Raw genomic sequence first — 23,360 nt, forward strand, 5'->3', positions numbered from 1 at the left:
TAGCCCTGCTTCACCACTTGTGAAGCTTTCCCCCCACCCCACCCCCACCCAACACCCAGCTTGAATCTGGATCCTTGCGCACTCTAATGTGTGCACTTAACCAGGTGCACCGCCACCTGGCCCCAGTGTATTATTATTTATTATTATTATTATTATTATTTATTTTTTATAAGCCACAGAGAGTAGATGGGTGGAGGAGGAGAGGGGAGATAGAAACAGAGGCACCTGCAGCACTACTTCACAGCTGGTGAAGAGCTGCTAGTCCTCACTTCAGAGATGTGCAAACCAAAGTCCAGTGGGGAGACCTGGCCCCTTATGGGTCCCCCAGGCCTACCTGACTCTCCCTTGCACCCCCCTCCAGAGCTGTCCTGGTTCCAGACAGTGGGGGAGTCTGCTCTGGGCGTGGAGCCTTTCTCCTACCAGGGGGAGCCCCACATGGTTCTGGCACAGCCCTTCGCGGGCCGCTGCCTGATCCTGGCCTGGGACTACAGCCTGCAGCGATTCCGGCCAGAGGAGGAACTGTCAGGTGAGCACCACCCGCACACACTTCTGCCAGCGCTCCCTACCTATCCCTTCTGCACCCTCCCCCCCCCCCTGACCTGGCTCCTGCCTCCCCCGCAGCGCCCTCGGTGGTGGCCTGCAAGCCCCTAGTGCTGGGCCCTCGCCTCTTCTTGCTGGCAGCCCGCCTGTGGGGGGGCTCACAGCTGTGGGCGCGTCCAGGTCCCGGCTTGCGTCTGGCCCCTACGCAAGCCCTGGCCCCCCGCAAGCTGCTGAGGCCCAATGACGCTGAGCTGCTGTGGCTGGATGGGCAGCCGTGCTTCGTGGTGGTCGATGCGTCCAAGGCGGGCAGCACCACGCTGCTGTGCCGCGAGGGGCCCGGCTTCTACCCGCGCCAGAGCCTGCACATCTGGCACCGCGACACGGATGCCGAGGCTCTGGAGCTGGATGGACGGCCACACCTGCTGCTGGCCTCCGCCTCACAGCGGCCGGTGCTCTTCCACTGGGCCGGGGGCCGCTTCGAGAGGCGCACAGACATCCCTGAGGCCGAGGATGTCTACGCCACACGCCACTTCCGAGACGGCGACGACGTGTACCTGTGCCTGACCCGCTACATCGGGGACTCCATGGTGAGCCTGGGCCTGGCCTGCTACCGGGCCCCCAGTGTGGGCTGACCCCGCCTTGCATGCTGGCCTCTAAACTCTGATCCAATCCCACAGGCTCACCTTTCAACTCTGACCCCACCTGATGCATTGACCTTGGCATTCGGACCCCACCACCCTACTGGGGTCTAACTGGTTGGCTGGTCCTAAACCACTCCCCCCTACACATACACACCCCAACACTGACACTGACCCCAGGACTCTAATTCTGTGTTCCAAGTGGTGGCTTTGTAGCTCTAATGCACTCTAAGTCTTTTTTTTAATTAATATTTTATTTATTTATTTATTTATTGGATAAAAACAGACATCAAGAGGGAAAGGGAAGATAGGGAGAGAAACAGAAAAGAGACCTGCAGCCCTGCTTCGACACTCAAGAAGCTTTTCCCCTGCAGGTGGGGACCAGGGGCCTTGAACCTGGGTCCTTGTGCATGGTAATGTGTACATTCTACTGGATGTACTACCACCCATCCCCCTACACTCTAAGGCTTACCTTTGATCACAGCCACTGCCCTCTGCACCCCCAAAGCTGACAGCCCAGGCCTGCTGACACTGTCCTTCTGGAGTGAAGGGTAGCTAGTGAGATGAGTGCAAGCCCAGGTTTCAGAGAAAGGGACAGGGAGCCTGGAGAGGAAGAACTGTGAGGTCCAGGAGGGGGTGGTGGTGGCCTGGCTAGTGTGTGGCCAGAAGTGGGAGAAATGTACACTGTGATGGGTCAAAGGACAGATTCCACTGCCTGCTGTGTCTTGCTTTGTTTTAGTCACCTGGGTTATCTCTGGGGCTCAGTGCCTGTGAGACCCCCTCATTCCTGGCAGCTTTCTTTTTAACATTTTATTTATTTTGGATAGAGACAGAGATTGAGAGGAGAGTGGAAGATAGAGAAAAGGAGAGACATATGAACACCCCCACCCCACTCCCACTTTGCAGGTGAGGACTGGGGATTTAAACTTAAGTCCTTGTACACTGGAACACGTGCACTCAACCAGGTGTGCCACCACCCTACTTTCCTTTTTTAAAATTATCATTATCTTTATTTATTGGATAGAGACAGCCAGAAATCTAGAGGATAAGGGCAGATAGAGAGGGAGAGAGAATGACACCTGCAGCAATGCTTCACCACTTGCAAAGCTTTTCCCCTGCAGGTAGGGAGTGGGGTCCTTGAGTATAGTAACATGTACGCTCAACCAGGTGTGCCACCACCCGCCCCCCGCTTTCTTTTCCTTTCCTTTATAAATAAAAATTTTTTTATTTATTCATGAAGAATATAGGAGGAGAAATAGAATGAGATATTACTCTGGTGCATGTGCTGCCAGGGATTGAACTCAGGACCTTATGCTAGGGAGTCCAGTGCTTTAGCCACTGTACCACCTCCGGGACCACTCCTTTCCTTTTCTTAAGAGAGGGTGAGAGAGAGATAAATAGAGAGAGAGGAGAGGTACCATCAGTACTGCTCTACCTGTTGTGAGCTTCCCATCTGGGACTTGAACCCAGGTCCTTGCACATGGCCACCTGTGCCCTCAGCTGAACTACCATCCAGCACAACTGCTGGCTGATTCTTTATGAGAGATAGAGAAGGGGCAAAAATGACTATGAGTTTGTGGACAGGTGGGTGGCACTTAAGGAGATAAGAGAGCCACAGTACTTTGGGGACCTACAGGCCTGTGTCTTCAGGCTGTTTCCAAAGCCTAGTGAGGCACTAAACCGCCTGGCCCTTGACAGGTCATGCGCTGGGATGGCTCCATGTTCCGCCTGCTGCAGCTGCTGCCCTCCCGTGGCGCCCACGTCTTCCAGCCGATGCTCATCGCCAGGGACCAGCTGGCGATTCTGGGCAGCGACTTCGCCTTTAGCCAGGTCCTGCGCCTTGAGCCTGACAAGGGGCTCCTGGAGCCGCTGCAGGAGCTGGGGCCCCCAGCCCTGGTGGCCCCACGAGCCTTCGCCCACCTCGCGGTGGTTGGCAGGCGCTTCCTCTTTGCTGCTTGCTTCAAGGGCCCCACACAGATCTATCAGCATCACGAGCTGGACCTCAGCGCCTGACATCGCAGGGGACCCCGGGTAGGCGGGACCTTAAGGGCTGGCTTGGGGAGTCCCTTGCATGGGACGACCCCTTGACTGGCCTCCTATTCCTACTAGTGGCAAGCAGGGACCCTGCAAGGTGCTAGCTTGTCTAAAAGGCTGCGGCATGGTAGCTGGGGCAGAATCCACCAAGGGTGACTTGGGGGCTCATATTGGGGCCCAGCGCTGAGCAGGAATCCAGAAGTCACGGTGGGGGTAATGAAGCTGGAAGTGACCCCCTCTCCCCTCCATCTCCTATCACCTGAGCCCAGTGAACACACTGCGGTGGAAAGAGCCTTCCTCTCCTCTCTATTCTGCAGAGTGCCGCCCCGTGACATCACCAGCGCCAGGCGGGGCGGGGGGGGGGGGGACTCTGCCGCTACGCGCATGCTCGCGGCCCAGCCCGCGGTTCGTCCCTCCAGCGCGTGCGCGGGGTTAGGAGGTAGGGGGTGGGGTGTGACTGGCAGGAGCGCGGTGAGGATCCCTGTGCCCTGTTCTGAAGGGTGGAAAGCTAAGAGCTCAATAAACGTGCTGTTACCCCACCCCTTTTTGAAGGGTTACTGGTGGTGGTGGTGGTGGGGGGGGAATGTCCTTACTGAGGTCTGTGTGGTCGGGGTGGGGGGGGGGGGGTCCCAAGGGTGCATTTGGGCTGCTCACCACTCCAACTCTGAGAGTCATGGGCAGCCTCTGGGGATGTCGCCGGCGTATAAAGGTGTTATTAAGAGAGCTTTGTGGGTCTCTCCGGGGACCTGTCTTAGCCCTGCAGGAGGTAATTTGGAAGGTCTTAGGCGGTCTATGGAGTGGCTCCAGGGGACACCTGGAAGAGCTTATTAGGCAACAGAGTCTCAGGGGCGCTCAGGCCCTTTGGAGATCTCACACCATGAGACCATATATCCTTGGGAGTTACTTAAAGAGGTTTCTTAGGGGCACTGAATATAAGGAAGGGTTTCTGTAATATAGTGGAGTAAGGGGCATGTGGCCTCCCTGTCATAACCATGACCTCTCTGGGCACTCAAGTCCTAGTAGAGTGACCCACACCCTTGTTTTCCTAGAATGGTCCTAGTGCCCAGCTGAGTGTCCCACACTCCGTCTGGGCTCCTTTTCTCCCTCAAAAGTGTCCCCTCTTTGGGTTGCTGTAAAATACTACATTTGGGGCCAGACGGTGGAGCACCTGGTTGAGTGCATAAATTACAGTGCACAAGGACCCAGGTTCAGGCCCCTGGCCCTCACCTACAGGGGGAAAGCATTATGAGTGGTGAAGCAGTGCTTCAGGTGTTGCTATGTCTCAAGCATTATCTCCCCCTTCCCTCTCAATTTCTCTCTGTCTCTATCCAATAATAAATAAATTAATAAAAAGGAAAAAAAGTATTTAAAAAAAAACTACATTTCACCTGTGGCTGCCACAGCCATGGAGACAGATGGCAGGCACTATGCCATCTGCCAAGTCACAAGAGAACAGACCTCTAAGCTTTTCCCAACAGTCAGTGGCTGCGCCCAGCAGACACCCACCTTCTCCTGTAACACCCCCCCCCCCACACACACACACTGCTTCCCCCACTACACACAGGGAGTCTCGAGGCTGTCTGAGCAGGAGGCAAGACCACTTTAGATCAGTGACTGAACAGAACAGTCTCTCCAGTGGTAGGGGAATGAAGTCCTGGCAAGGCAGTCCTTGGAGAGGAAGAAATGGTCCATCCAGGCTTTGGAAATGGAAAGGCAAAGGCTTTAGACAGATCCATCTTCAACAGCTATGGGCAGAGCCTGAGGGAGATGAAGGGATCAGCTTGTGAGTATGGATCAAGCTCTTTATCTCCTTGACACTTGTGTACACACACACACACACACACACACACACACACACACACACACACACACCAGCCCCCAGCTGTCCCATCTTGCCTGGAGTGATGAGAGGTGGGGCTTCCCCTGGACGGTGGCTGGAAAAATAAAAGCAGTAAGATCCATGTCCCTTCCCATCTGTCCCCTCCTTCAAGAGTAGAGTTCCCCTACACACACACCCCATCCCCACTTGCCCTGACATGACTGTTCTTCCACCATAGGGCTGCCCCATCCTAGCCACCGAAGCATTTCAGGATTTGGGGCTCTCTAAGAAGCAGCCCCCAGGGAGAAATATGGGCAATCTTAGTGGTGGTCTTCCTCCAAAGTAGAACCTGGAGGCCAGGCCATTTTTATTTCAGCAAGACGTGGCTTTTCACTCCCCAGTGGTGCCCATCCAGCTGGAGGAAGACTGGGCAGGGACTGCCTTACCTGGGCTTTTGGCTGAACTTACACTTGCATTTCCCACCTGTCGGGGAGATGGGAGCTGTCAAGGGGGGTGGCCGAAGCCCCCAGCCTGCCCCCCTACCCCAGAGGCTCCCCTCCACTCACTCATGAGCACAATGATGCCAATGGCACACAGGACACCTGCACAGATGAGCCCACCGACCCGGAGACTGTACCAGTCTAGGAGAAAACCAGGGGACATCAGTGCCAGCCCGCATCCTTCTCAGTCAAGCTTTCACACAGCTGCTAGATAGGTATTGGGCACGCAGGTGGGCAGGAGTAAGGGTGAAGCAGGGAGAGTAAACCTCAGCCCTCTGCTCTGAGCTCTCGTCCTAGTCTGTACACAGTCACGGACAAGAGGTTCACTGGACGGTCAGGTGGGTATGAGTGGTCAGAAGATAAATACACAGGATTAGAGGACTTAGAGGCCTCCTCCTCCTCCCCCCCTACTCCCTGTCTTCCTCTCCCCTCCCCCTCCCCTCCTCCCCCTCCCCCCTCCTCCTCCTCCTTCCTTTGGCTTCCAGGGTTCTCTAGGGCTCAGTACCTAGAAGTATCCAGTGCTCCTGGCAGCCATTTTTCCTTTTCCTCCTCTTTTTATTTGGTAAGACAAGAACTAAGAAGGTAGGGAGAGTTAGAGCAGGAGAGAGAGAGAAAGAGAGAGAGAGAGAGAGAGAGAGGGAGAGTCCTGCAACACTGTTTCATTGCTCCTAAAGCTTCCTCCCCCACCCGAAGGTGGGAACTGGGGATTTGAACCTAGGTTCTTGCACATGGTAACATGTAAACTCTACTTTGTGTGCCACTGCCTGGCCCCCTCAGCTCTGCCCCTTGACCCAGGTGGCAGCACAGGAACTCAGAATCCCCAGCCACAGTGTGCACTGAGGGCCTCCGAGCTTTCCTGCCTGCACCCATGCTCTGCAGTTCCAAAGGCTTTGCTGGAGTTGGCCAGATGCCCTGCCCCCAAATGAACCAGGTGAAGCTAGGGAGCTTGAACCAGGTCCTTGCACACACAATAATGTGTGCACTCGATCAGGTGTGCCACTGCCTGCTGGTCCCTCCATGCCCCCCTTTTTAATGAGAGAGACAGAAAGGGAGAGAGACAGAGACAGAAACCAACCCCACAGCACCAAAGCTTCCTTTAATTCAGTGGTGGCTGGTGTAGAACCTGGGTTGTACACAGATTCAAATGATCTGTCTCTCCAGCCCAAGAGTGACTTTTCTTTTAGAACAAATGGTTGGGGGAGGCCTCCCTAGGAGGCCACATTTGAGCCTGGAGAGGTAAGGGATGAGGTCTTGTGGGAGAAAATGTTCCAAGTAGAGGTGTCAAGAGGCACAAAGGCCCCCAGGACAGGAGCCTGTCTGAGCCTTGCACAGTGACAAAGAAGGGACAGGGTAAGCGTGGAGATGAGACAGGAGCAGATCAAGTAGAGCCTGGAGGTCACTGGAAGACCAGGTGGGGTGCCCAATAGCTCACCCCTCCCAGAGACCCCTTTCCCAGCAGTCGATCTAAACCACAGCCACAGCTTCCTGGGACCATCCTTACTTCCAGGGATGCCTAGCTATCTTCCAGCCTGGAATCTCCCCAAAGATCTGGCTGGCTCCCTCATTCCTTTAATCCACCACACTTAGTCTTCAGTGTCTGTGCCCCCCCCCCCCCACCCAGCCCCTTCCTGCTGCTCTCATCCCTGCTTCACCTATACACACACGACAGACCCTCAGCCCACTCTACCCTACACGGAGCTCTGGGCACAGAACTGTATGGAGTCAGGGGAGATGAGGAAGGGGTACCAGTTCTCACCATAGTAGAAGGGACTGTTTTTATCTGCAAGGAAAGAAAAACAGAACATGGATCCAGGACAACTGGGATTCTGAGGGAGGGTAAGGGAGAGGGGACCCCCAGTGTGACTCACCTTCTGGGTCGTTGGCTTCCAAGGCAGGCAAGCCTGGGAGGGAGAATCAGAGAAGGAGAGATGATGGTTTGGGGTTGGGGGGGCATAGAGCTTCTGGGGTGTCAGGACAGGGTCCCCTGAGGATGCCAGGCACAGGGGTTCAGCCCAGCCTCCTGCCTCTGTACCCCCTCATCACCACACACCTTAGAACCATGCCAGTATTTTGCCACCTGAAACAATTTCAGTTGGGTGTCTCTTGGCTCCTATTTGGCCTCCAAATTTCCAGACACCTAGCTAATCCAGGTATCCTTCGGAAACAGATCAGTGGTCAGATGTACCCAGTTATTCTCACAACTCATCTGTGCCTTAACACTCCCACCTGCCCTGCTTTTGCTAACACACAGCTGCATCCCCACCTCATGAGATGGCTTAATAATGACAAACATCATGCACTTTATGTAAGAAATGTGACTTCACATCACTGCCCTGAACTTTTGCCCCAGTGGAATGACTTAAAAAAAAAAATGAAAACAACCAAAGCAAAGAATTAAATCCTGGCTGGAAGCAGTGAGCTCTAAGTCTCTGTTTTGTTCTTAATACTTAATACTTTTTAAATTCTATTTTGAGCATGGACTCACAATACTGACTTTATGCTGGGCACTGTTCTAAGTGCTTCCCATGTACTGACTTGTTTATTTATTTTTGTTAATGTTTTATTTACTAACAAGAGAAAGAGGAGAGAGAGGGCGAGAGGAACACTCTGGCATATGCTATTCTAGAGATCCAATTTGGGATTTTATGCTTTTAAGAGCAGAACTCTTAGGGCCAGCGAAATAGCTTACTTGGAAAGTGCACTGTTTTGCCATGAGGGCAGCCCAAGTTTGAGCCTGGCCCTTTGGTGCTGTGGTGTCTCTTGCTCTTTGCCTCTCTGACTTTTCTGTTTCTATAAATAATAAAACTTTGGCCACTATGCCACCTCTCAGGGTCCTACATTGGCTTGTTTCACCTTCATAATAACTCTGCAAAGTGAGTCATTAGCTGTAATTGTTCACATTTTACAGATGGGGAAACTGAAGCATGTGGACTTTTTGTGACTTGGTGACTTGCGACATAACTGCTAAGCTTCCAGCTCCTTCCACCATCAGGATGGTGTTAGTGACCCAGTGGCTCAGGGCTGCACCTCCTCCTTGATGTCCCCCAGGGGACATGAAGACAGTGGCTTTCTGACTGCAACACCCTGCTGTCAGGGTTCTTCTGTTGAAATGTCCCTTGATATCACCAGGGACACACTTCTCACTCTTGAAGAGAGTGACCATACCCCCATGGGGAAGCAGAAAGCAGGAGCGAGGCATCCTGGGTATGGCCACCTCTCAGCCCAAAGGCCTTCAGAGGAGGAGGGACACTCACCTGCCAAGAGGACCAGCAAGTGGAGGGCTACTTCTTGCATGTTGGAGCACTGGCCTGGAGGGAGCAGCAAAGGAGGGTCTAGCTTTAGCGAGCGAGCTCAGATGCCCGGATGCCTGGAATTCCCAGGCTGCTTCCCCTCATGTCTCACTCAGCACATCTACTTCACTTAGGGTAGGAAGACTGGCCTTGACCCTGGGCTGGGAGCGCAGAAGTGAAGTGGGGTGCTGAGGTCTGACAGAGGCAACTGGAGGTGCTTAGTGGATCCCCCAGGCAACTACAGTGGAAATGCTGCCTGCTATTAGTCCCAACTCATAGATGGGGAAACTGAGGTGCTGAGAGATGAATGTAGACACCCAGGGTCACCCTGCCTGGCAGTGGGTCTGACACTAGGCTTAGTTCCGCAGTGCCTGCTCTGAGTCAGGACTCTCAAGGCCCCGGGGTGTTTGGGAAATGGGGTGCTGGGAGCCAGGTGGCAGGAGGCCCGGGTTCATGGGAGTGTCTGCAAAGGCAGCTCCAAGCTTGCCTGCCCAGGCTCAGTGTGGGCTGGGCCAGGGCAGGGACAAAGCTGGTTCCTCAGGCTGCTGAGCAGGGTAGGGGAGCAGAGGCCAGGCCTAGGGGGTGGATGGGGTCTGGCTACACCCCCTAGCACCATTCCTTGTCTGCCCCACCCTGCACTGAGCCCTGCTCACACCCAGCCCCTGATTCTACTCTGGACCCAGCCCTTGTCTCTCCCCTTCCTACCACCTTTCCCACTGTATTTCCCCTTCTCTGCCCTGCCACCACTCCAGCCCCAACCCCAAATCCCAAACTCCAACTCTCAATTCCAGCTCCAAACTCCAGCCCCAAGATCCATCCCCAAACTCTAGCCCCTATGCCAACCCTAAACTCCAACTTCTCACTAGCCCCAAACTCCAACCCCAAATTCCAGTCCAAAACCTCAATGATAAACTCCAGCCCTTAGCTCAGGCTCAAACTCCAGCCCCAACCCCCAGCCCCTATCTGAACCCCAAACTCCAGCTTCTATCCAAGCCTCAAACTCCAACCCCAGACACCAGCTCCCAAATCCATCCCCTACCCCAACCCCAAACTCCAGCCCCTATCCCAACTCCAAACCCTAGAGCCTACTCCAGCCTCAAACTCCATCCCAATCCCAGCTCCAAATTCAAACTCTGATCCTAGCCCCAACCCAAGTCCCTGCCCATGCCTGTCTCCCTCCACACTCCTGTCAGCAAATACTTCCTCTGCCCCAGGTAAAGCAGCCCAGCACAGAGAGCCCTCCCATCCCTTCTTGGTCAGCTGTCAGTCAGCCCACCCACCATCCTGTGTCTGCCTCCTGGTCTGCAGCCCCCACTCTCTCCCTGCCCAGCTGCCATGAGCACACAGCATGCCACTCAGCACATGTTGCACTAACCTCTAGGGTAGGAGCTAGTACTCTGTTCCACTCTGTGCTGGGCACTGCCAGGCGACCTTGCGGGGTTTTCACTCACTCCATCTCCTGAGGTGAGTCACTACCAACCCCTGTTCCACCCACAAGACACTCCACCCCCTAAGCCAGGTAGAAAGCCTATCTGTCATTCCCTCATTCCTTGTGTCCCCAGGAGACCCTGTCAACAGCTGGACAATACTCCCTTCCCCACTCTCTCTGTATCTGAGCCCCAAGTTCCTTTCGGCTTCCTGTTTTCTTTCACAGGCACCCCCCATCTCCCTGGGACTCAGTTTCCCTTTTGTGCTCACATGCTGATCTCTTTAGCTGGAGTGCCCATAAAGGCATGGGTCAGGGAAGAGGGGTCTGTGGCTTTGGGGAGCATCAGAGAGATGTCTAGGACCCCTCAAGATCCTGGTGGGTCCTGCGTGTGTGGACAGGAAGGCCCAGAGCCTAGACACAGGTCTGCCAAGTAATGTTGGTTAAGCCCATGGGCCAGTGAGAGGGGTCTGTGTTTATCCTACACTCCGCCTTTCTGGCATCTTCACAGTTTGTCCTGTGTGTCTGCACTGTGATTAGGCCTGGCAGGCTCATCACACATCACAGCCTGGGGAGTGGGAGAGCTTCAGTACTCCATTGTAGAATATCCCCAGCACCAACCTAACTGCACCACCACCAACCCCTCCCCTCACACACACATACTTCCCCACATGCCACTGGGAGCTGCTATTGGGTGTCTCCCTCCTACCCCCTTCTTGGCTGCCCCAGATCTGATGCCTTTTCCCCCATTCTCTCTTGGCAATGGGAGGGAACCTCCATGCCTCCATAGGACTGTTTGCACTCCCACCCTCTACTCTTCCCTCCCCTGCTCCCTGATCCCAGGATCCGGGAAATCTGCCCCTGGAGTTCCTAAACAACACCCCCCAGGAAGCCACTGTCCCCTTTACCCAGAGGTCCCCAGATCCCACACATGCTGAACTCAGAGGCACCCCAAGTCTACGCAGTCACCCCTGATACTCCCCCCACCCCACCCCCCAAGCTATGGTCAACATAGAAAACTGACCTACCCATCAGCAGCCCCTGCCAGCCTTGTTTCCCCAGACACTCCCAGATGAGAGAGGTCTGGAACACCCCGATTTTCCCAGACAGTATCAGTCTTCAAGACACCCCAAGCCCACTATGGGACTTACCCTCATCCAGTCCAGTCTCCTGAGAATGGGGAAGGGGTTGTATCTCTTGTAACCATGCTCTCCCCCCCCAATAGAGAACTGTGAAGGAGGAAGTTTCCAGAGCTTTTCACAGCAAAGCTAGTTGGGAGGCAGTCAGGAGGGGGCTGGAAGGTTGGAGGCCCCCCCCCTCCCCCCCCAGCACTTACCTAGGTTACAGGGACAAGTTTCCGGGACCGAGTGGGCTGCTCAACCCAGTGCTGCCTTTATCCTAAGCTGCCACACCCTAAGCAAACCTGGACAGGTAGAGAACAAACCTTCCTCCAGAAAGCTAGGGGCTCTCTCAGCCCGTGCCTGCTCTTAAAGGGACACGCACACACCACACACACAACCACTGGTAGGTAGCAGGAGGTCCCTGGGAGCTCCAGGGGTCCAACAGTCCCAGGTGAGATGGTAGGAGACTAGGTGGGGTTGGAACTCAGCCTTTCACTTGAGGGGAGACAGCTGTCTCTAATCTCCTGCCCCCAGAAAGGGGAATATTTGGGGATCTTTCCTAGCAGTGCCTCTGTCTAGCATGTCTGTGTGTACGTCTCATTGGTAAAATCTAATTTCTTTTTTAAAATTGTTTTATTAGAGAAAGAATAATTTACAAGACAGTTGTCACAGATACAATTTCTTATCCCCTTGTGACAGGTATCTACCCACCTCTTCCACCACCTCCTTCAGTTCCCCTTCACCATCCATCCAGCAGTGTGTCCCCCAACCCTCAGGGTCCTTAGCTTTGCGGCAACAGGTGACACCAGGCCCAAATTTCACCCATGTTGTCCCTTTCTTTCCTTGTCTCTTAAGTCTCATGTGTAAGTGAGCTCATCCTGTATACGTCCTGCCCCTTCTGGCTGCTCTCACTCAACATGGAAACCTCATTTCTTCTACTCTGATTGTGTGTATTGCTGAGAGGAAGGGTTGGTGGCCAGCATGGGAGCTCTAATGTCCCCTTCCAGGCCATTAGTAGCTGTTGACACAGCTGGAGGGTCAGCAGAAGATGCTGAGGTGCCTATAGCTACAAGGGGGATGAGGCTGGTGGGTGGGAGCAGGGGTGGGCACTGCAGGGCCTTAGGCCTTGTCACCATAGCACCCAAGGGAGACTAGGAACCAGCTCTCAAGGGCCAGGGCAGACCTTGGTAGCCCAGCCTCTCCTGGTGGGCACTGGACCCTCCGGTGGGGGGGGGGTCACTTCCTTTCCGGATGGATATGGTGCCTTTCTGTGTTAGCCTCCCTGCTCCCACTCCAGCCCCTCCTCAAGGCATTCTTTCCTTCCGGCTAGGGGTCTGTCCAGTCCTCCCCACAATCCCTGTTGGGGTGCCCCCTCCCCCCAATTCCGCCTTTTAAGACAGAGGGACTTTTGTCTGGGGGTTGGATGGAGAACAAGGAGCCTTTGAATATCTGGCGGAGGATTGGGGTCATGGGGAGGGGCAGGGCCAGGAAAGGGGTGGCTCTGCACTGGCCACCAGCTGGACTCCAGTCGACCCCCAACACCATCACAGGGGCTGGGAGGGCAGGGAAGGAGACAAGGGGAGGGATTCTGGGGGGACGGGGAGTGAAGAACAAGGAAAGAAGGTTTTGGGGCCAGGGGTCTGCTGGACAGTATCTGCTAGGGGCAGGAGGAAGGCCCCCCACTTCTCTGTGGGGAGGAAGAGAAAGGCAGGGAACACTGGCCCAGCCGCATGCTCTCTGTAAGGGGTTTTCTCCACAGCTTCAGGTGCTGGGCTAAGCTGAACCCCTTTTCCTCCTCCCAGGTAAGAAGGAGCCAATGTCTGCAGGGGAGGACCCTAGTCCAGATTTAGTGGAAGTGAATCTCTGTATCTGGACACATTCATCTCTTGCTCAAGATCCCTGCACCCCTGGGAAGCCCCTTCAGTGTCTTGGGAGTAGAGTAGGTTTGCCCTCTTCTGGAAGTTCAGGAACTGCAGGCATCCTAGAGCAAGAAGCGGTGACATACCCTATCTGGAATCACTAAGAGAGGGCTCTGCCCTTCACCTCTTAATTGTTGTATTTATTTATTTATTTATTTATTTATTTATTTATTTATTTATTGTTAGAGACAGCAAAATTGAGAAGGAAGGTGGGCCGAAGGAGAGATATTTTCCATGGTTGGATCAGGCCCCAGAACCACCAGTTGGAGTCTCCCATCTCAGGACCATCTCAGCATGTTGAAGGCAGGTTAAGGGTCTCCTCAAGAACATCCCAATGACAAAGGAACCCTCCTGAACTTCTGGTGGGGATGTAAACTGACCCAATCCCTGTAGAAAGCCGTCTGGAGAATTCTCAGTAGGCTAGAAGTGGACCTCTACTATGACCCTGCAATTCCTTTCCTGGGGATATATCCTAAGGAACCAAGCATACTCATCCAAAAAGATTTGTGTATACTTATGTTCATAGCAGCACACTTTGTAATAGCAAAATCCTAGAAACAACCCAGGTGTCCAACAACAGATGAGTGAGTGGCTGAGCAAGTTGTGGTCTATATACACAATGGAATACTATTCAGCTGTTAAAAATAGTGAATTCACTTTTTTCAGCCCATCTTGGAGGGCTTGAAAGGAATCATGTTAAGTGAGATAAGTCAGAAACAGAAGGATGAATATGGGATGATCTCACTCATAGGCAGAAGTTGAAAAACAAGATCAGAAGGGAAATTACTAAGCAGAACCTGGGCTGGAGTTGATGTATTGCACCAAAGTAAAAGACTCTGAGGGGTGGGGGGAGGGTTCAGGTTCTGGATCATGATGGCACAGGAGCACACCTCTGCCTCAGAACCTTTGCAGCAATGGTTTCCTCAGCCTGGAATCCTGTTCCCACAGTTCCCTACAGTTCAGTCCCTTGGCATTTTAAGTCCCAGCTCAGCAGTCACCTGCCCACTATAACCACTCAATTTCAGGTCACACCCTTGGGCTGGAGAAAGAGCTTGCCTGCTTCATGCTGGAGGCTGTTGGGGGGAATATATCTCACAGGGTAGAGCACCTAGAGGAAGTCCTGGTTACCCTTTCCTCAGCCCTTCAGGCCTTAGGAGTTGGGAGGCAGGTGCTGAGGTGAGGCTTGCTGTCAGGCGTGGCACAGAGGGGTTATTGATTGGCTCTGGCATGAGCAGAGATTACAGAGAAGCAGCCAGCAGGAGAAAGCTGGGGTCTGAGGGTTCATGGGTGGCCCTTGTAGCCTCCTCCCAGCTTCCTTCAGACTTTCACACTGGCGCAGTGGATGAAGCACTGGACCCTCAGGCATGAGGCCCCAAATGTGATCCCAGCACTGCATGCTTCTCTCTTATAAATAGATACAAATAGATAAATAAATAAATCTTAAAAAAAAAAAAGACTCTCACACTAGTGGCTCCAGGGACAAAACCAACCATTGTCTGTGTTTCTTCTGGTTTATGAAGTGTTGGCAAAACGAATAGCTGCCAACGTTGAAACATGGGGTTGTTTCAACACACCAGGAGGCCTTCTTACACTGCATGAGAGACCTGACTGATTTGGAGGGGCAGGGGCAGGGGCTTCCCCACCTCCCAGGGCAGCCCAGGCCCCACCCACTCCTGGTCTGTGTCTTCCTGGGAGGGAGTGAAGGAGAGGGCATCCCTGGTCCAGCTCCTGCTGCCTGTATCTCCAGCCTCCCTCTCCCACTACCCCCTCTCCCTAGCTGCAGCACGGGCTCCACAGGCACATTGGAGGTGTAGTTCCTGCTGGAGGGAGCCCAGCCTTCAAGGTTTAAAGCCAGCCCAGGTTAGGGAGAAGGCTTCCATAAGGAAAAGCTTGGTGGTGCTGTGTGGCTCCCTCCTGAAAAGGCTTTGACAGGGAGCTAGGGACAGAGAAGACTGAGCCTTTCCAAACGCTGACACAATGATGAAAGAAGAAGAAGGCAGGAAGGGAGGAGAGAAAGGCAGAAATGGAGAGGGGAATGGAGGCAGGAAGGAAAGAAAAAGAAGGAAGGAAAGAAAGAAGGGAGGAAAGAAAAGGAGAGAAGGGGAGGAAGGGAGGGAAGGAGGAAGGAAGGGAGGAAAAGAGAGGAGCAGAGAGGGAAGAAAGAAAGGAAGGAAAAGAGAAAAAGAAGAAGGGAGAAAGGGAGGCAGAGAAAGAAAGAAGGAAAGGAGGGAAGAAAGAAAGAGAAAAGGAGCAAGGGAGGAAGGAGAAGAGAAAGAGAAATAAATAAAGGAAGAAAGGGGGAGTCGGGCCGTGGCGCAGCGGGTTAAGCGCACGTAAATAGCCTTACGCAAATAGCCAGGACCTGCGTAAGGATCCCGGTTCGAGCCCCCGGCTCCCCACCTGCAGGGGAGTCGCTTCACAGGCGGTGAAGCAGGTCTGCAGGTGTCTGTCTTTCTCTCCCCCTCTGTCTACCTCTCCTCTCTCCATTTCTCTCTGTCCTATCCAACCACGACGACGACATCAATAGCTAACAATAAATACAACAATAAAACAACAAGGGCAACAAAAGGGAATAAATAAATATCTAAAAAAAAAAAAAAGGAAGAAAGGATAACAGAGAAAGGAAAGAAGAATAGGCCTGGGAGGTGGCACAGTGGATAAGGCATTGGACTCTCAAATATGAGACCCTGTGTTCCATCCCTGGCATGGATGTGCCAGCATGATGACGCACTGCTTCTCTCTGATTAAATAAATAGATATATCTTGGGGCGGGGAGGAAAAAGAAGAGGGAGGAGAAGGAGGAACAACATAGGTGCAGTTACAAAGACAAGAAGCAAATGGGGAATCCTTGTGAAGGGCTTTGGGTTTCATGGTATTATAATACTGAAGTCAACACAAAATAATAAAGTATGAGATGAAAACTGACAGTGAAAGAATTGAGAGGGATGTAACTTCAGGATTAGCGAATCAGTTAAAGAGAATTTAATTGAACTGAGGAAACCCTGTATGCCGGTGCATATGGCTACATAGTACACGGCATGTGGCACAGTACTACCTAGTGTGATCAGTACAGTAACATGGCGTCACAGAATCTAAACGCTACCACGTGAATGAAATAAAATTCCTTGGGAGTCAAGTGGTAGAGCAGCGGGTTAAGTACAGGTGGCACAAAGCGCAAGGACCAGTGTAAGGATCCCGGTTCAAGCCCCCGGCTCCCTACCTGCAGGGGAGTCACTTCACAGGTGGTGAAGCAGGTCTGCAGGTGTCTATCTTTCTCTCCCCCTCTCTCTCTTCTCCTCCTCTCTCCATTTCTCTCTGTCCTATCCAACAACAATGGCATTAATAACAACAATAATAATAACAACAGGAGCAACAAGGGCAACAAAAATGGGGGGGAAATAGCCTCCAGGAGCAGTGGATTCGCACCAGCACCAAGTCCTAGCAATAACCCTGGAGGCAAAAAAAAAAAAAAAATAGAGGGTAGAGAGAGTGAAAGGGGAAAAAAAATCCTTTTAGACAATAGCCTGTGTTCTTTTTTGCATCCCCCCCATACCCACCCCCCACCCCCATCTTCCTTTTCCTTCCTCTGGAGTGAGTGGTTGCTCCCAGACCCTGGGGTCCTCCTCCTTAGCTGAGGGAGGAAGGGAGGAAGGCTTAAGGTTGGCTCAGGCTTGGCAGCTTCTTCTGGCTGCAGGAACTGGGGAGATGAGTTTGCAATTCCAAAGACCCAGCAGGCATCACATGGGAGGTGCTGGCTCAGATGCCACCTGGCAGCCCAGCCAACATCCTACTTCATGCCTGTGCTCCCTGAAACTCAGGGGTTCAGAGGGGCTGCTCCCCTCACCTGTACATTCCTGGTCACTTGGCTGCCTCTATTTTGATTTCTTGTCTCTTCTTTCCTTTCTTTTTTTTTTCTTTCTTTTCTTCTTCTTCTCTTTCTCCTTCTCCCCCTCCTCCTCTTTCTTCTTCTTATTTTATTATTACCAGGTTCACAGCTGAGGCCATGCCTACATGATAACCCACCACTCCAGGCTGTTTCTTTTTTTTCTCTCTCTTTTCTTTTCTTTCCTCTCTTTTCCTTATTTCTTTCTTTCTGTTTCTTTCATTCTTTCTTTTCTCTTTCTCCCCCTCCATTCCATTTTTCTCTCTTTCTCCCTCCCTCCTTCCTTTCTTCTTCCTTTCTTTCTCTCATTTTATAGGATAAAGAGAAACTGAGAGGGAAGGTAGGTTGAGAGGAAGAGAGACAGAGAGACCCCTGCAAACTTACTTCACCATTTGTGAAGCTTTCCCTTGCAGTTAAGGACTGGGAGCTTGAACCCCGGTCCCTGTGCATGGTAATGTGTACACTTAACTAGGTGTCACCACCCAAATTCCCCCCACACACACACACACACAGTTAGTTCATAGGAAGAGCTGGGATCTCAGTCATATCATTCCAATCCATGCCCTGTGAGGGTTGGATGGGGAGGTAACGGAGAACAACAGAGAGCCTCTCCCGCCAAAATTTAAAGGTCCAAAAACAGGCAGCAGGTTCCAAAAGGACCCAGAGACTAATCCAAAAATAACTACTCCCCCCCCCAGGCCACATCTTCCCAGGTGGCACAGCAGCCTCTACCTGGTGTCTCCCACAGTCTGTTCCCCCCATGAAACTTGGGGAGGACCCTGGGCACTCTTGAGTCAGGCCAGAACCCCCACCCCACCCCACCCCACCCATAAGCTGTACCTCACTCTAGTCAAAAGGAAAGTCTTGAGGCCAGGGAGGTGGAGCAGTAGTAGAGTACAGGATTTGCAGGCATGAGGTCCCAAGTTCCATCCCTGGCATTGCAGTTGCCAATGCAATGCTATGGTTCTCTCTCCCTTTCATTAAATAACTAATAAAATGGGGAGGGGGGCAAGAGGTGGCACATATGACTGAGCACACACATTATCATGCACAAAGACCTGGATTTGAGCCCCCGGCCCCCACCTGCAGGGGGTGATGCTTCACGAGCAGTGAAGCATGTTTGCAGGTGTCTCACTTTCTCTCGCCCACTCTATCTCCCCTTCCCTTCTCAATTACTCAGCTTCAGTGTGTGGTCTATCTATTAATTATCAGCCTGTCTGTCTACCTATAAACTTATCCATCTATCTAAAAAAAATGTCAGAACAGTGAAGCCCTGATGATGATAGAAAAAAAAAAAAAAGGATAGGTTCCTATGCTGAATATAGGCCCCAGATCAAATCAATGGCGCTTATAGTCAACAATATTTATACACTTTTTCCATACTTGGGTGCTACTCTCTTCCCTGGTTCAGCTTTCTAGCCCTTTTTCCAGCCATAACATCATCTCCCCAGACAATAACCTGGGTCCACCTGCATATCAGATGTCAGGCTCAGGCAAAAGCTATTAAAGTCATGGGCCCTTTGGAATATACTTAAAATAGACCTACTAGCTATTTCCAAAACGGAGACCCCAAATCTTCATCTGCAATATTCTAGCCTTTAGGTTCACAATTAATCAGCAATTTGTATGGCTTTATATGTTAACTCTTTTTCAGCCACCAGGTTCCAGATGCTACCAGGATGCCAACCAGACTTCCTTGGACAGATGACAATATGTCCTGGAGCTCCGCTTCCCTAGAACCCTGCCCCACTAGGGAAAGAGAGAGACAGGCTGGGAGTATGGATCGACCTGCCAATGCCCATGTTCAGTGGGGAAGCAATTACAGAAGCCAGACCTTTCACCTTCTGCACCCCATAATGACCCTGGGCCCATACTCCCAAGTGGGTTAAAGAATAGGAAAGCCATCAGGAGAGGGGATGGGATACAGAGCTTTGGCACAAGCAATGTTGGCAAACAAACTAAGGACCTCATGCTTTGAAGTCCAGTGCTCCAGCCACCATGCCACCTCCTGGGCCATAGCCCTTCTGTTTAAAACTATGTCTTCCGCCTGGAAGCCCTCCCCCCTTCCATCATTGCCTTGACTTTTCTGTAGCTGCACTGCCAACCACACACCTACCCTGCCCTGCTCACTGCCTCTCTTCTCGGAAAGGGAGGAGCCTTGTCTGTCCCACTTTCTGTTTGCTTGGATCTGAGCACAGTCTGTCACATACTAGGTGCTGAAGAAATGCTTGTGGATGGAGTGAATGAAATTATCTTCTCTCTTTATGCATCCCCAGGGGGTGAACCGAGGGCCTTGTACATGAATGATACCACTGAATACACCGACCTATTTCATAAAATTTTATTTATTCATTTATTTATTTACCATTGTCACTGGGATTCAGTGCCTGCATGATGAATCCACTGCTTCTGGAGACATTTACTGTTTTTTCCTATCTTTCTGTTTTGGATAAAGACAGAGGGAAATTGAGAGGGGAGAAGGGGAGATAGGGAAAGAGACAGAGACACCACTGATGAGGTGGGGACCAGGGGCTTAAACCTGGGTCCTTGCACCTGGTAACATGTGCTCTCTACTGGGTGCACCACCACATGCATCCCCCTTCCCTGACCTGTTTTTAAATTCTGTATCTTTCGAAAGAGACAGGCAGTGGTCCAGGAGGTGGCGCAGTGATAAAGCTTTGGACTCTCAAGCATGAGGTCCTGAGTTTGATCCCCGGCAACACATGTGCCAGAGTGATGTCTGGTTCTTTCTCTCTCCTCCTATCTTTCTCATTAATAAATAAATAAAATCTTTTTTAAAAAAGAGAGAGAGAGACAGAAAAAGAAGAGGATGAGACACTGCTCCACCCTTCCTGGAGTCCTGTTGCTGTCCATGGTGCTTTCAGGTGGTTCTGGGAATCAAGCCCAGCACTGCACACAGCCAAGAATGCACTCTACTCACTGAGCTATCTCTCAGCCTCTGAAAAGCATACTTGAGAGCTACTCTACCCCAGGTCCCACCAAAGCATCAACCAATACCCCTATTCCCCCTAAGTCAGTCATAGCTTCTGGAACCACAGCTGGTTCAAGCCCCAGCTCCATCTTTTTCTCACAGTCCCACTTCCAGCCAGCATGTCTCTCCCTGTGGGCCTCAGTTTCTCCATCTGCGGTCTGGAGATAAGAATAGCTCATCTTCCCCGTCCCACACCCCCAGGGCTGCCCTTTGGATTCAATGGGGCTGTTGTGCGGAGGCTGGCAGCATGACTCATTCTAGAAGCTGCTTCCCATCCTGGAAGGGGGTGGAGTGGGAAGGGCAGGCTGTGTGTTTTCCAACCACCAACAATGGGGCTCTTGTGGGCAGGGGCCCTCGGGCATGGAAAACACATCCACCCCTGTGGGATCCAGACAAAAGCCTCAGGTCTCCAAGGGGAGCCTGCCAGGCCCTTCATGCTTTTTGAAGATTACTGCAACAAGAAATCCTGGTTTGGGGAAGTATGAGGCTTTTCCTTGTGACCAGCAACTGAGAGGGGGTGGGTTCTCTCCCTATGATAGTATCCTAAGATAATCTCTGAGCCTTGGGTCACTGGAGTCTGATCCAAAGAGAGGTGTTAGAGTTTTGTATTAAACAAAATTGGATGAAGAGCAAAGGTTTGAGGTCTGCTATGGAGAGTGGGAGAGTCACATTTGAGACTTGGAAGTTGCTGTCATTTTGCCACCATGGAAACACCAGCTGGAGGAAAAACTAATGCTGTAATGACCACAAGTCAAGAGAAACACAGGCAGTTAGCACCCTGATCAAACCAGGCCTGATCTCCCTCTGGAATCTTCAGCTACATAATCTAAGATTTGTAACTTGTTTGAGGTAGTTTTCATGACATTTTCTGTTGTTTGTAACCAGTGCCAACCAAAAAGGTTTAAGGAAGGAGTTCCATGGATCCAGACTCACTGCCCTTTGATAGGCATCTTGTTACATGATTTCTGCTTAGGTTAAGCCAATGTTTTTCTTTTAGCATCAATCAATCAATCAACCCATCTAGATAGCTCTAGAGGCCAATGAAGGTCTCAGCCAGGTCAAGACTCTGTGTGGACAAATCCAGGTCCCACTCACCTGGCTTTGAAATAAGCCTGTTCTCCTTCCAAATTTCCACTCTGAGAAAGAAATGAGGGGGCCAGGTGGTGGTGCTCCTGGTTGAGCACACATGTTACAATGCGAAATGATCCGGGTTCAAGCCCCTGCCCCCCCATACCTGCAGGGGAAAGCTTTGCAAGTGGTGAAGCAGTGTTGCAGATGTCTCTCTGTCTCTTTCCCTATCACCCTCTTCCCTTTTGATTTCTGGCTGTTTCTATCAAATATACAAGTAAAGATAATCAAAAAAAAATTTAAAGAAGAAAGTGTGAAGCTGTGAATCTTTTGAAAATCAGAGTGTCTAAGAGCTGACTATTAGTTTTTTTGTCTTGTAAATGCATTAAGCTCAGGGGTCTCCACTGAACTGCTGTTATCTTGTCAGCCTGGCAAAAGGCCTTTATTTATACTGTTATGATATAGCAGTATCCATGTGGGTGGAAGCCTGGCAGCAACAGAACTGCTCAGAGTGCTCCCTATCCCAGAGGCTCCCCCAGCTGAATTGTACTTGCTCCCCAGGAGCCGCCATACTGGGTGTGGGGTGGGGAGGCAGGTAGTGCCACTGAACATGGAGCCTAGTCACACTAGCATAGCAGGGGCAGCCGGTGGGACAGCTGGTGGGTGCAGGGCAGGCTCGGCACAGGAGCTGGACACAAGGCAGTGCAGAATTCAGTGCTGGTGGGGAAGGCAGCGTGTGTCCAGGGAAAGGTGTCTCTCTTTCTCTCACCCTCTCTATCTTCCCCTCCACTCTCAATTCCTCTCTGTCCTATTAAAATAAAAAATAGGGAGTCAGGCGGTAGTGCAGTGGATTAAGCCCACGTGGCACAAACTGAAAGGACCAGCATAAGGATCCTGGTTTGAGTCCCCAGCTCCCCATCTGCAGGGGAGTCGCTTCACAGGCAGTGGGGCAGGTCTGTAGGTGTCTGTCTTTCTCTCCCCCTCTCTGTCTTCCCCTCCTCTCTCCATTTCTCTCTGTCCTATCCAACAACGACAACATCAATAACAACAATAATAATAACTACAGCGACAGTAAAGAACAACAAGGGCAACAAAAGGGAAAATAAATATAAAAAAAGAAAACAAAAAAATTAAAAAAATAAAAATTGAAAAAAGAAAGAAAAAAGAAAAAAATGGCCATCAGGAGAGGTCAATTCATAGAGCGGGCATAGAACCCCATTGATAACTCTGGCGGCAGAAAGAAAGAGAGAAAGAAGATATGTGACAACAGTGATGTTGGTGATTATTACTGTATTTAAAAATGCAGTTTGGTGGAATTTCATGGCAGCTTGGCTTGGGTTGAGAACTATCAAAGTTTACTACAGCAGTGCTGAATGGTGTATTTTAGGTACAGCAAGATAGGCAATTATCGGCAGAGATTTAGGTTACCCATTATGGCTGGAGAGGAGTCTTGGAGTTTACCAGCTAGCTCAGTTACACGTGTGCAGTTCCCCTGAGAAGCAGCCATGGCGGGCACCTCAAGCAGGCAGGAAAGCCTGGAGCCAGGAGAGATCAGGAGCCAAGAGCAGGAAGAGAGAAAGCCTCTTTCACTTAAGTTCAGTCCTGACATCAGCCTGATGTCAGCCCGAATGCTAATTACATCCAAGTCATCAGCCATATGCTAATTACATCACGACCGATTATGGAGATGGTGATGGTAATGTGGGAGTTGATGGTGGTGAGGGTAAAATTGGAGATCATGGAGGGAAGAATGATAATTATACTGATGATGAAGATGATGATAGCTTGAAACATCCTCTGATCACTCACTATATCCAGGACTTTCACTGTGTCCCTCCCAGATATTATCTTATAAGAGAAAGAGAGAAAGGGAGAGGGAGAGGGAGAGGGAGAGGGAGAGGGAGAGGGGGAGGGGGAGGGAGAGGGAGAGGGAGAGGGGGAGGGGGAGGGGGAGGGGGAGGGGAAGGGGAAGGGGAAGGGGAAGGTGGAGAGGGAGAGGGAGAGGGAGAGGGAGAGGGAGAGGGAGAGGGAGAGGGAGAGGGAGAGGGAGAGGGAGAGGGAGAGGGAGAGGGAGAGGGAGAGGGAGAGGGAGAGGGAGAGGGAGAGGGAGAGAGGGAGAGAGAGAAAGAG

At 51.8% G+C, this 23,360-nt stretch overlaps 2 protein-coding genes across 13 annotated transcripts in view; one reads left to right on the forward strand and one right to left on the reverse strand.

The window, feature by feature from the left end:
* Positions 1 to 21,533, forward strand: part of LGI4 (leucine rich repeat LGI family member 4) — a 50,032-nt gene extending 28,499 nt beyond the window's left edge. For 6 of the 7 annotated variants that reach the window (XM_060185717.1, XM_060185716.1, XM_060185713.1 and 3 more), the window contains 3 exons: positions 362 to 526; positions 622 to 1,127; positions 2,877 to 3,751. In XM_060185717.1, coding sequence (XP_060041700.1) covers positions 362 to 526; positions 622 to 1,127; positions 2,877 to 3,191 — 986 coding nt within the window. In that variant the 3' untranslated portion in view covers positions 3,192 to 3,751. Of the gene's footprint in view, positions 1 to 361; positions 527 to 621; positions 1,128 to 2,876; positions 3,752 to 18,824 lie in introns of those variants that run through there. The other variant, XM_060185711.1, reaches the window with a different exon arrangement.
* FXYD3 (FXYD domain containing ion transport regulator 3) lies at positions 4,794 to 11,716 on the reverse strand. 6 transcript variants are annotated; one of them, XM_060185705.1, is made up of 7 exons: positions 11,584 to 11,693; positions 8,786 to 8,839; positions 7,400 to 7,432; positions 7,288 to 7,311; positions 5,598 to 5,672; positions 5,478 to 5,514; positions 4,794 to 5,146 (listed from the first exon to the last, which is right to left on the reverse strand). In XM_060185705.1, the coding sequence occupies exons 2-7, from the start codon at positions 8,823 to 8,825 to the stop codon at positions 4,951 to 4,953; spliced, it is 405 nt and encodes a 134-aa protein (XP_060041688.1). In that variant the 5' UTR covers positions 8,826 to 8,839; positions 11,584 to 11,693; the 3' UTR covers positions 4,794 to 4,950. The 6 variants fall into 6 exon arrangements, with proteins under 6 accessions (XP_060041688.1, XP_060041690.1, XP_060041689.1 ...); XM_060185707.1 differs by lacking the exon at positions 11,584 to 11,693 and adding an exon at positions 11,399 to 11,519; XM_060185706.1 differs by lacking the exon at positions 11,584 to 11,693 and adding an exon at positions 10,197 to 10,274.
* Positions 21,534 to 23,360: the final 1,827 nt, after the last annotated feature.

The sequence above is a fragment of the Erinaceus europaeus genome, chromosome 2 (genome assembly GCF_950295315.1).
Source record: "Erinaceus europaeus chromosome 2, mEriEur2.1, whole genome shotgun sequence".
Classification (NCBI taxonomy): domain Eukaryota; kingdom Metazoa; phylum Chordata; class Mammalia; order Eulipotyphla; family Erinaceidae; genus Erinaceus; species Erinaceus europaeus.

Bases quoted from the DNA above. Each gene is read 5' to 3' on its own strand.
- FXYD3 (XM_060185705.1), bottom strand. From the start codon at position 8,825: ATGCAAGAAGTAGCCCTCCACTTGCTGGTCCTCTTGGCAG. The intron at 7,433-8,785 runs GTGAGTGTCCCT...TCTCCCTCCCAG, and splicing joins CTTGCTGGTCCTCTTGGCAG to GCTTGCCTGCCTTGGAAGCC. The intron at 5,515-5,597 runs GTGAGTGGAGGG...TCTCCCCGACAG, and splicing joins TGGCATCATTGTGCTCATGA to GTGGGAAATGCAAGTGTAAG.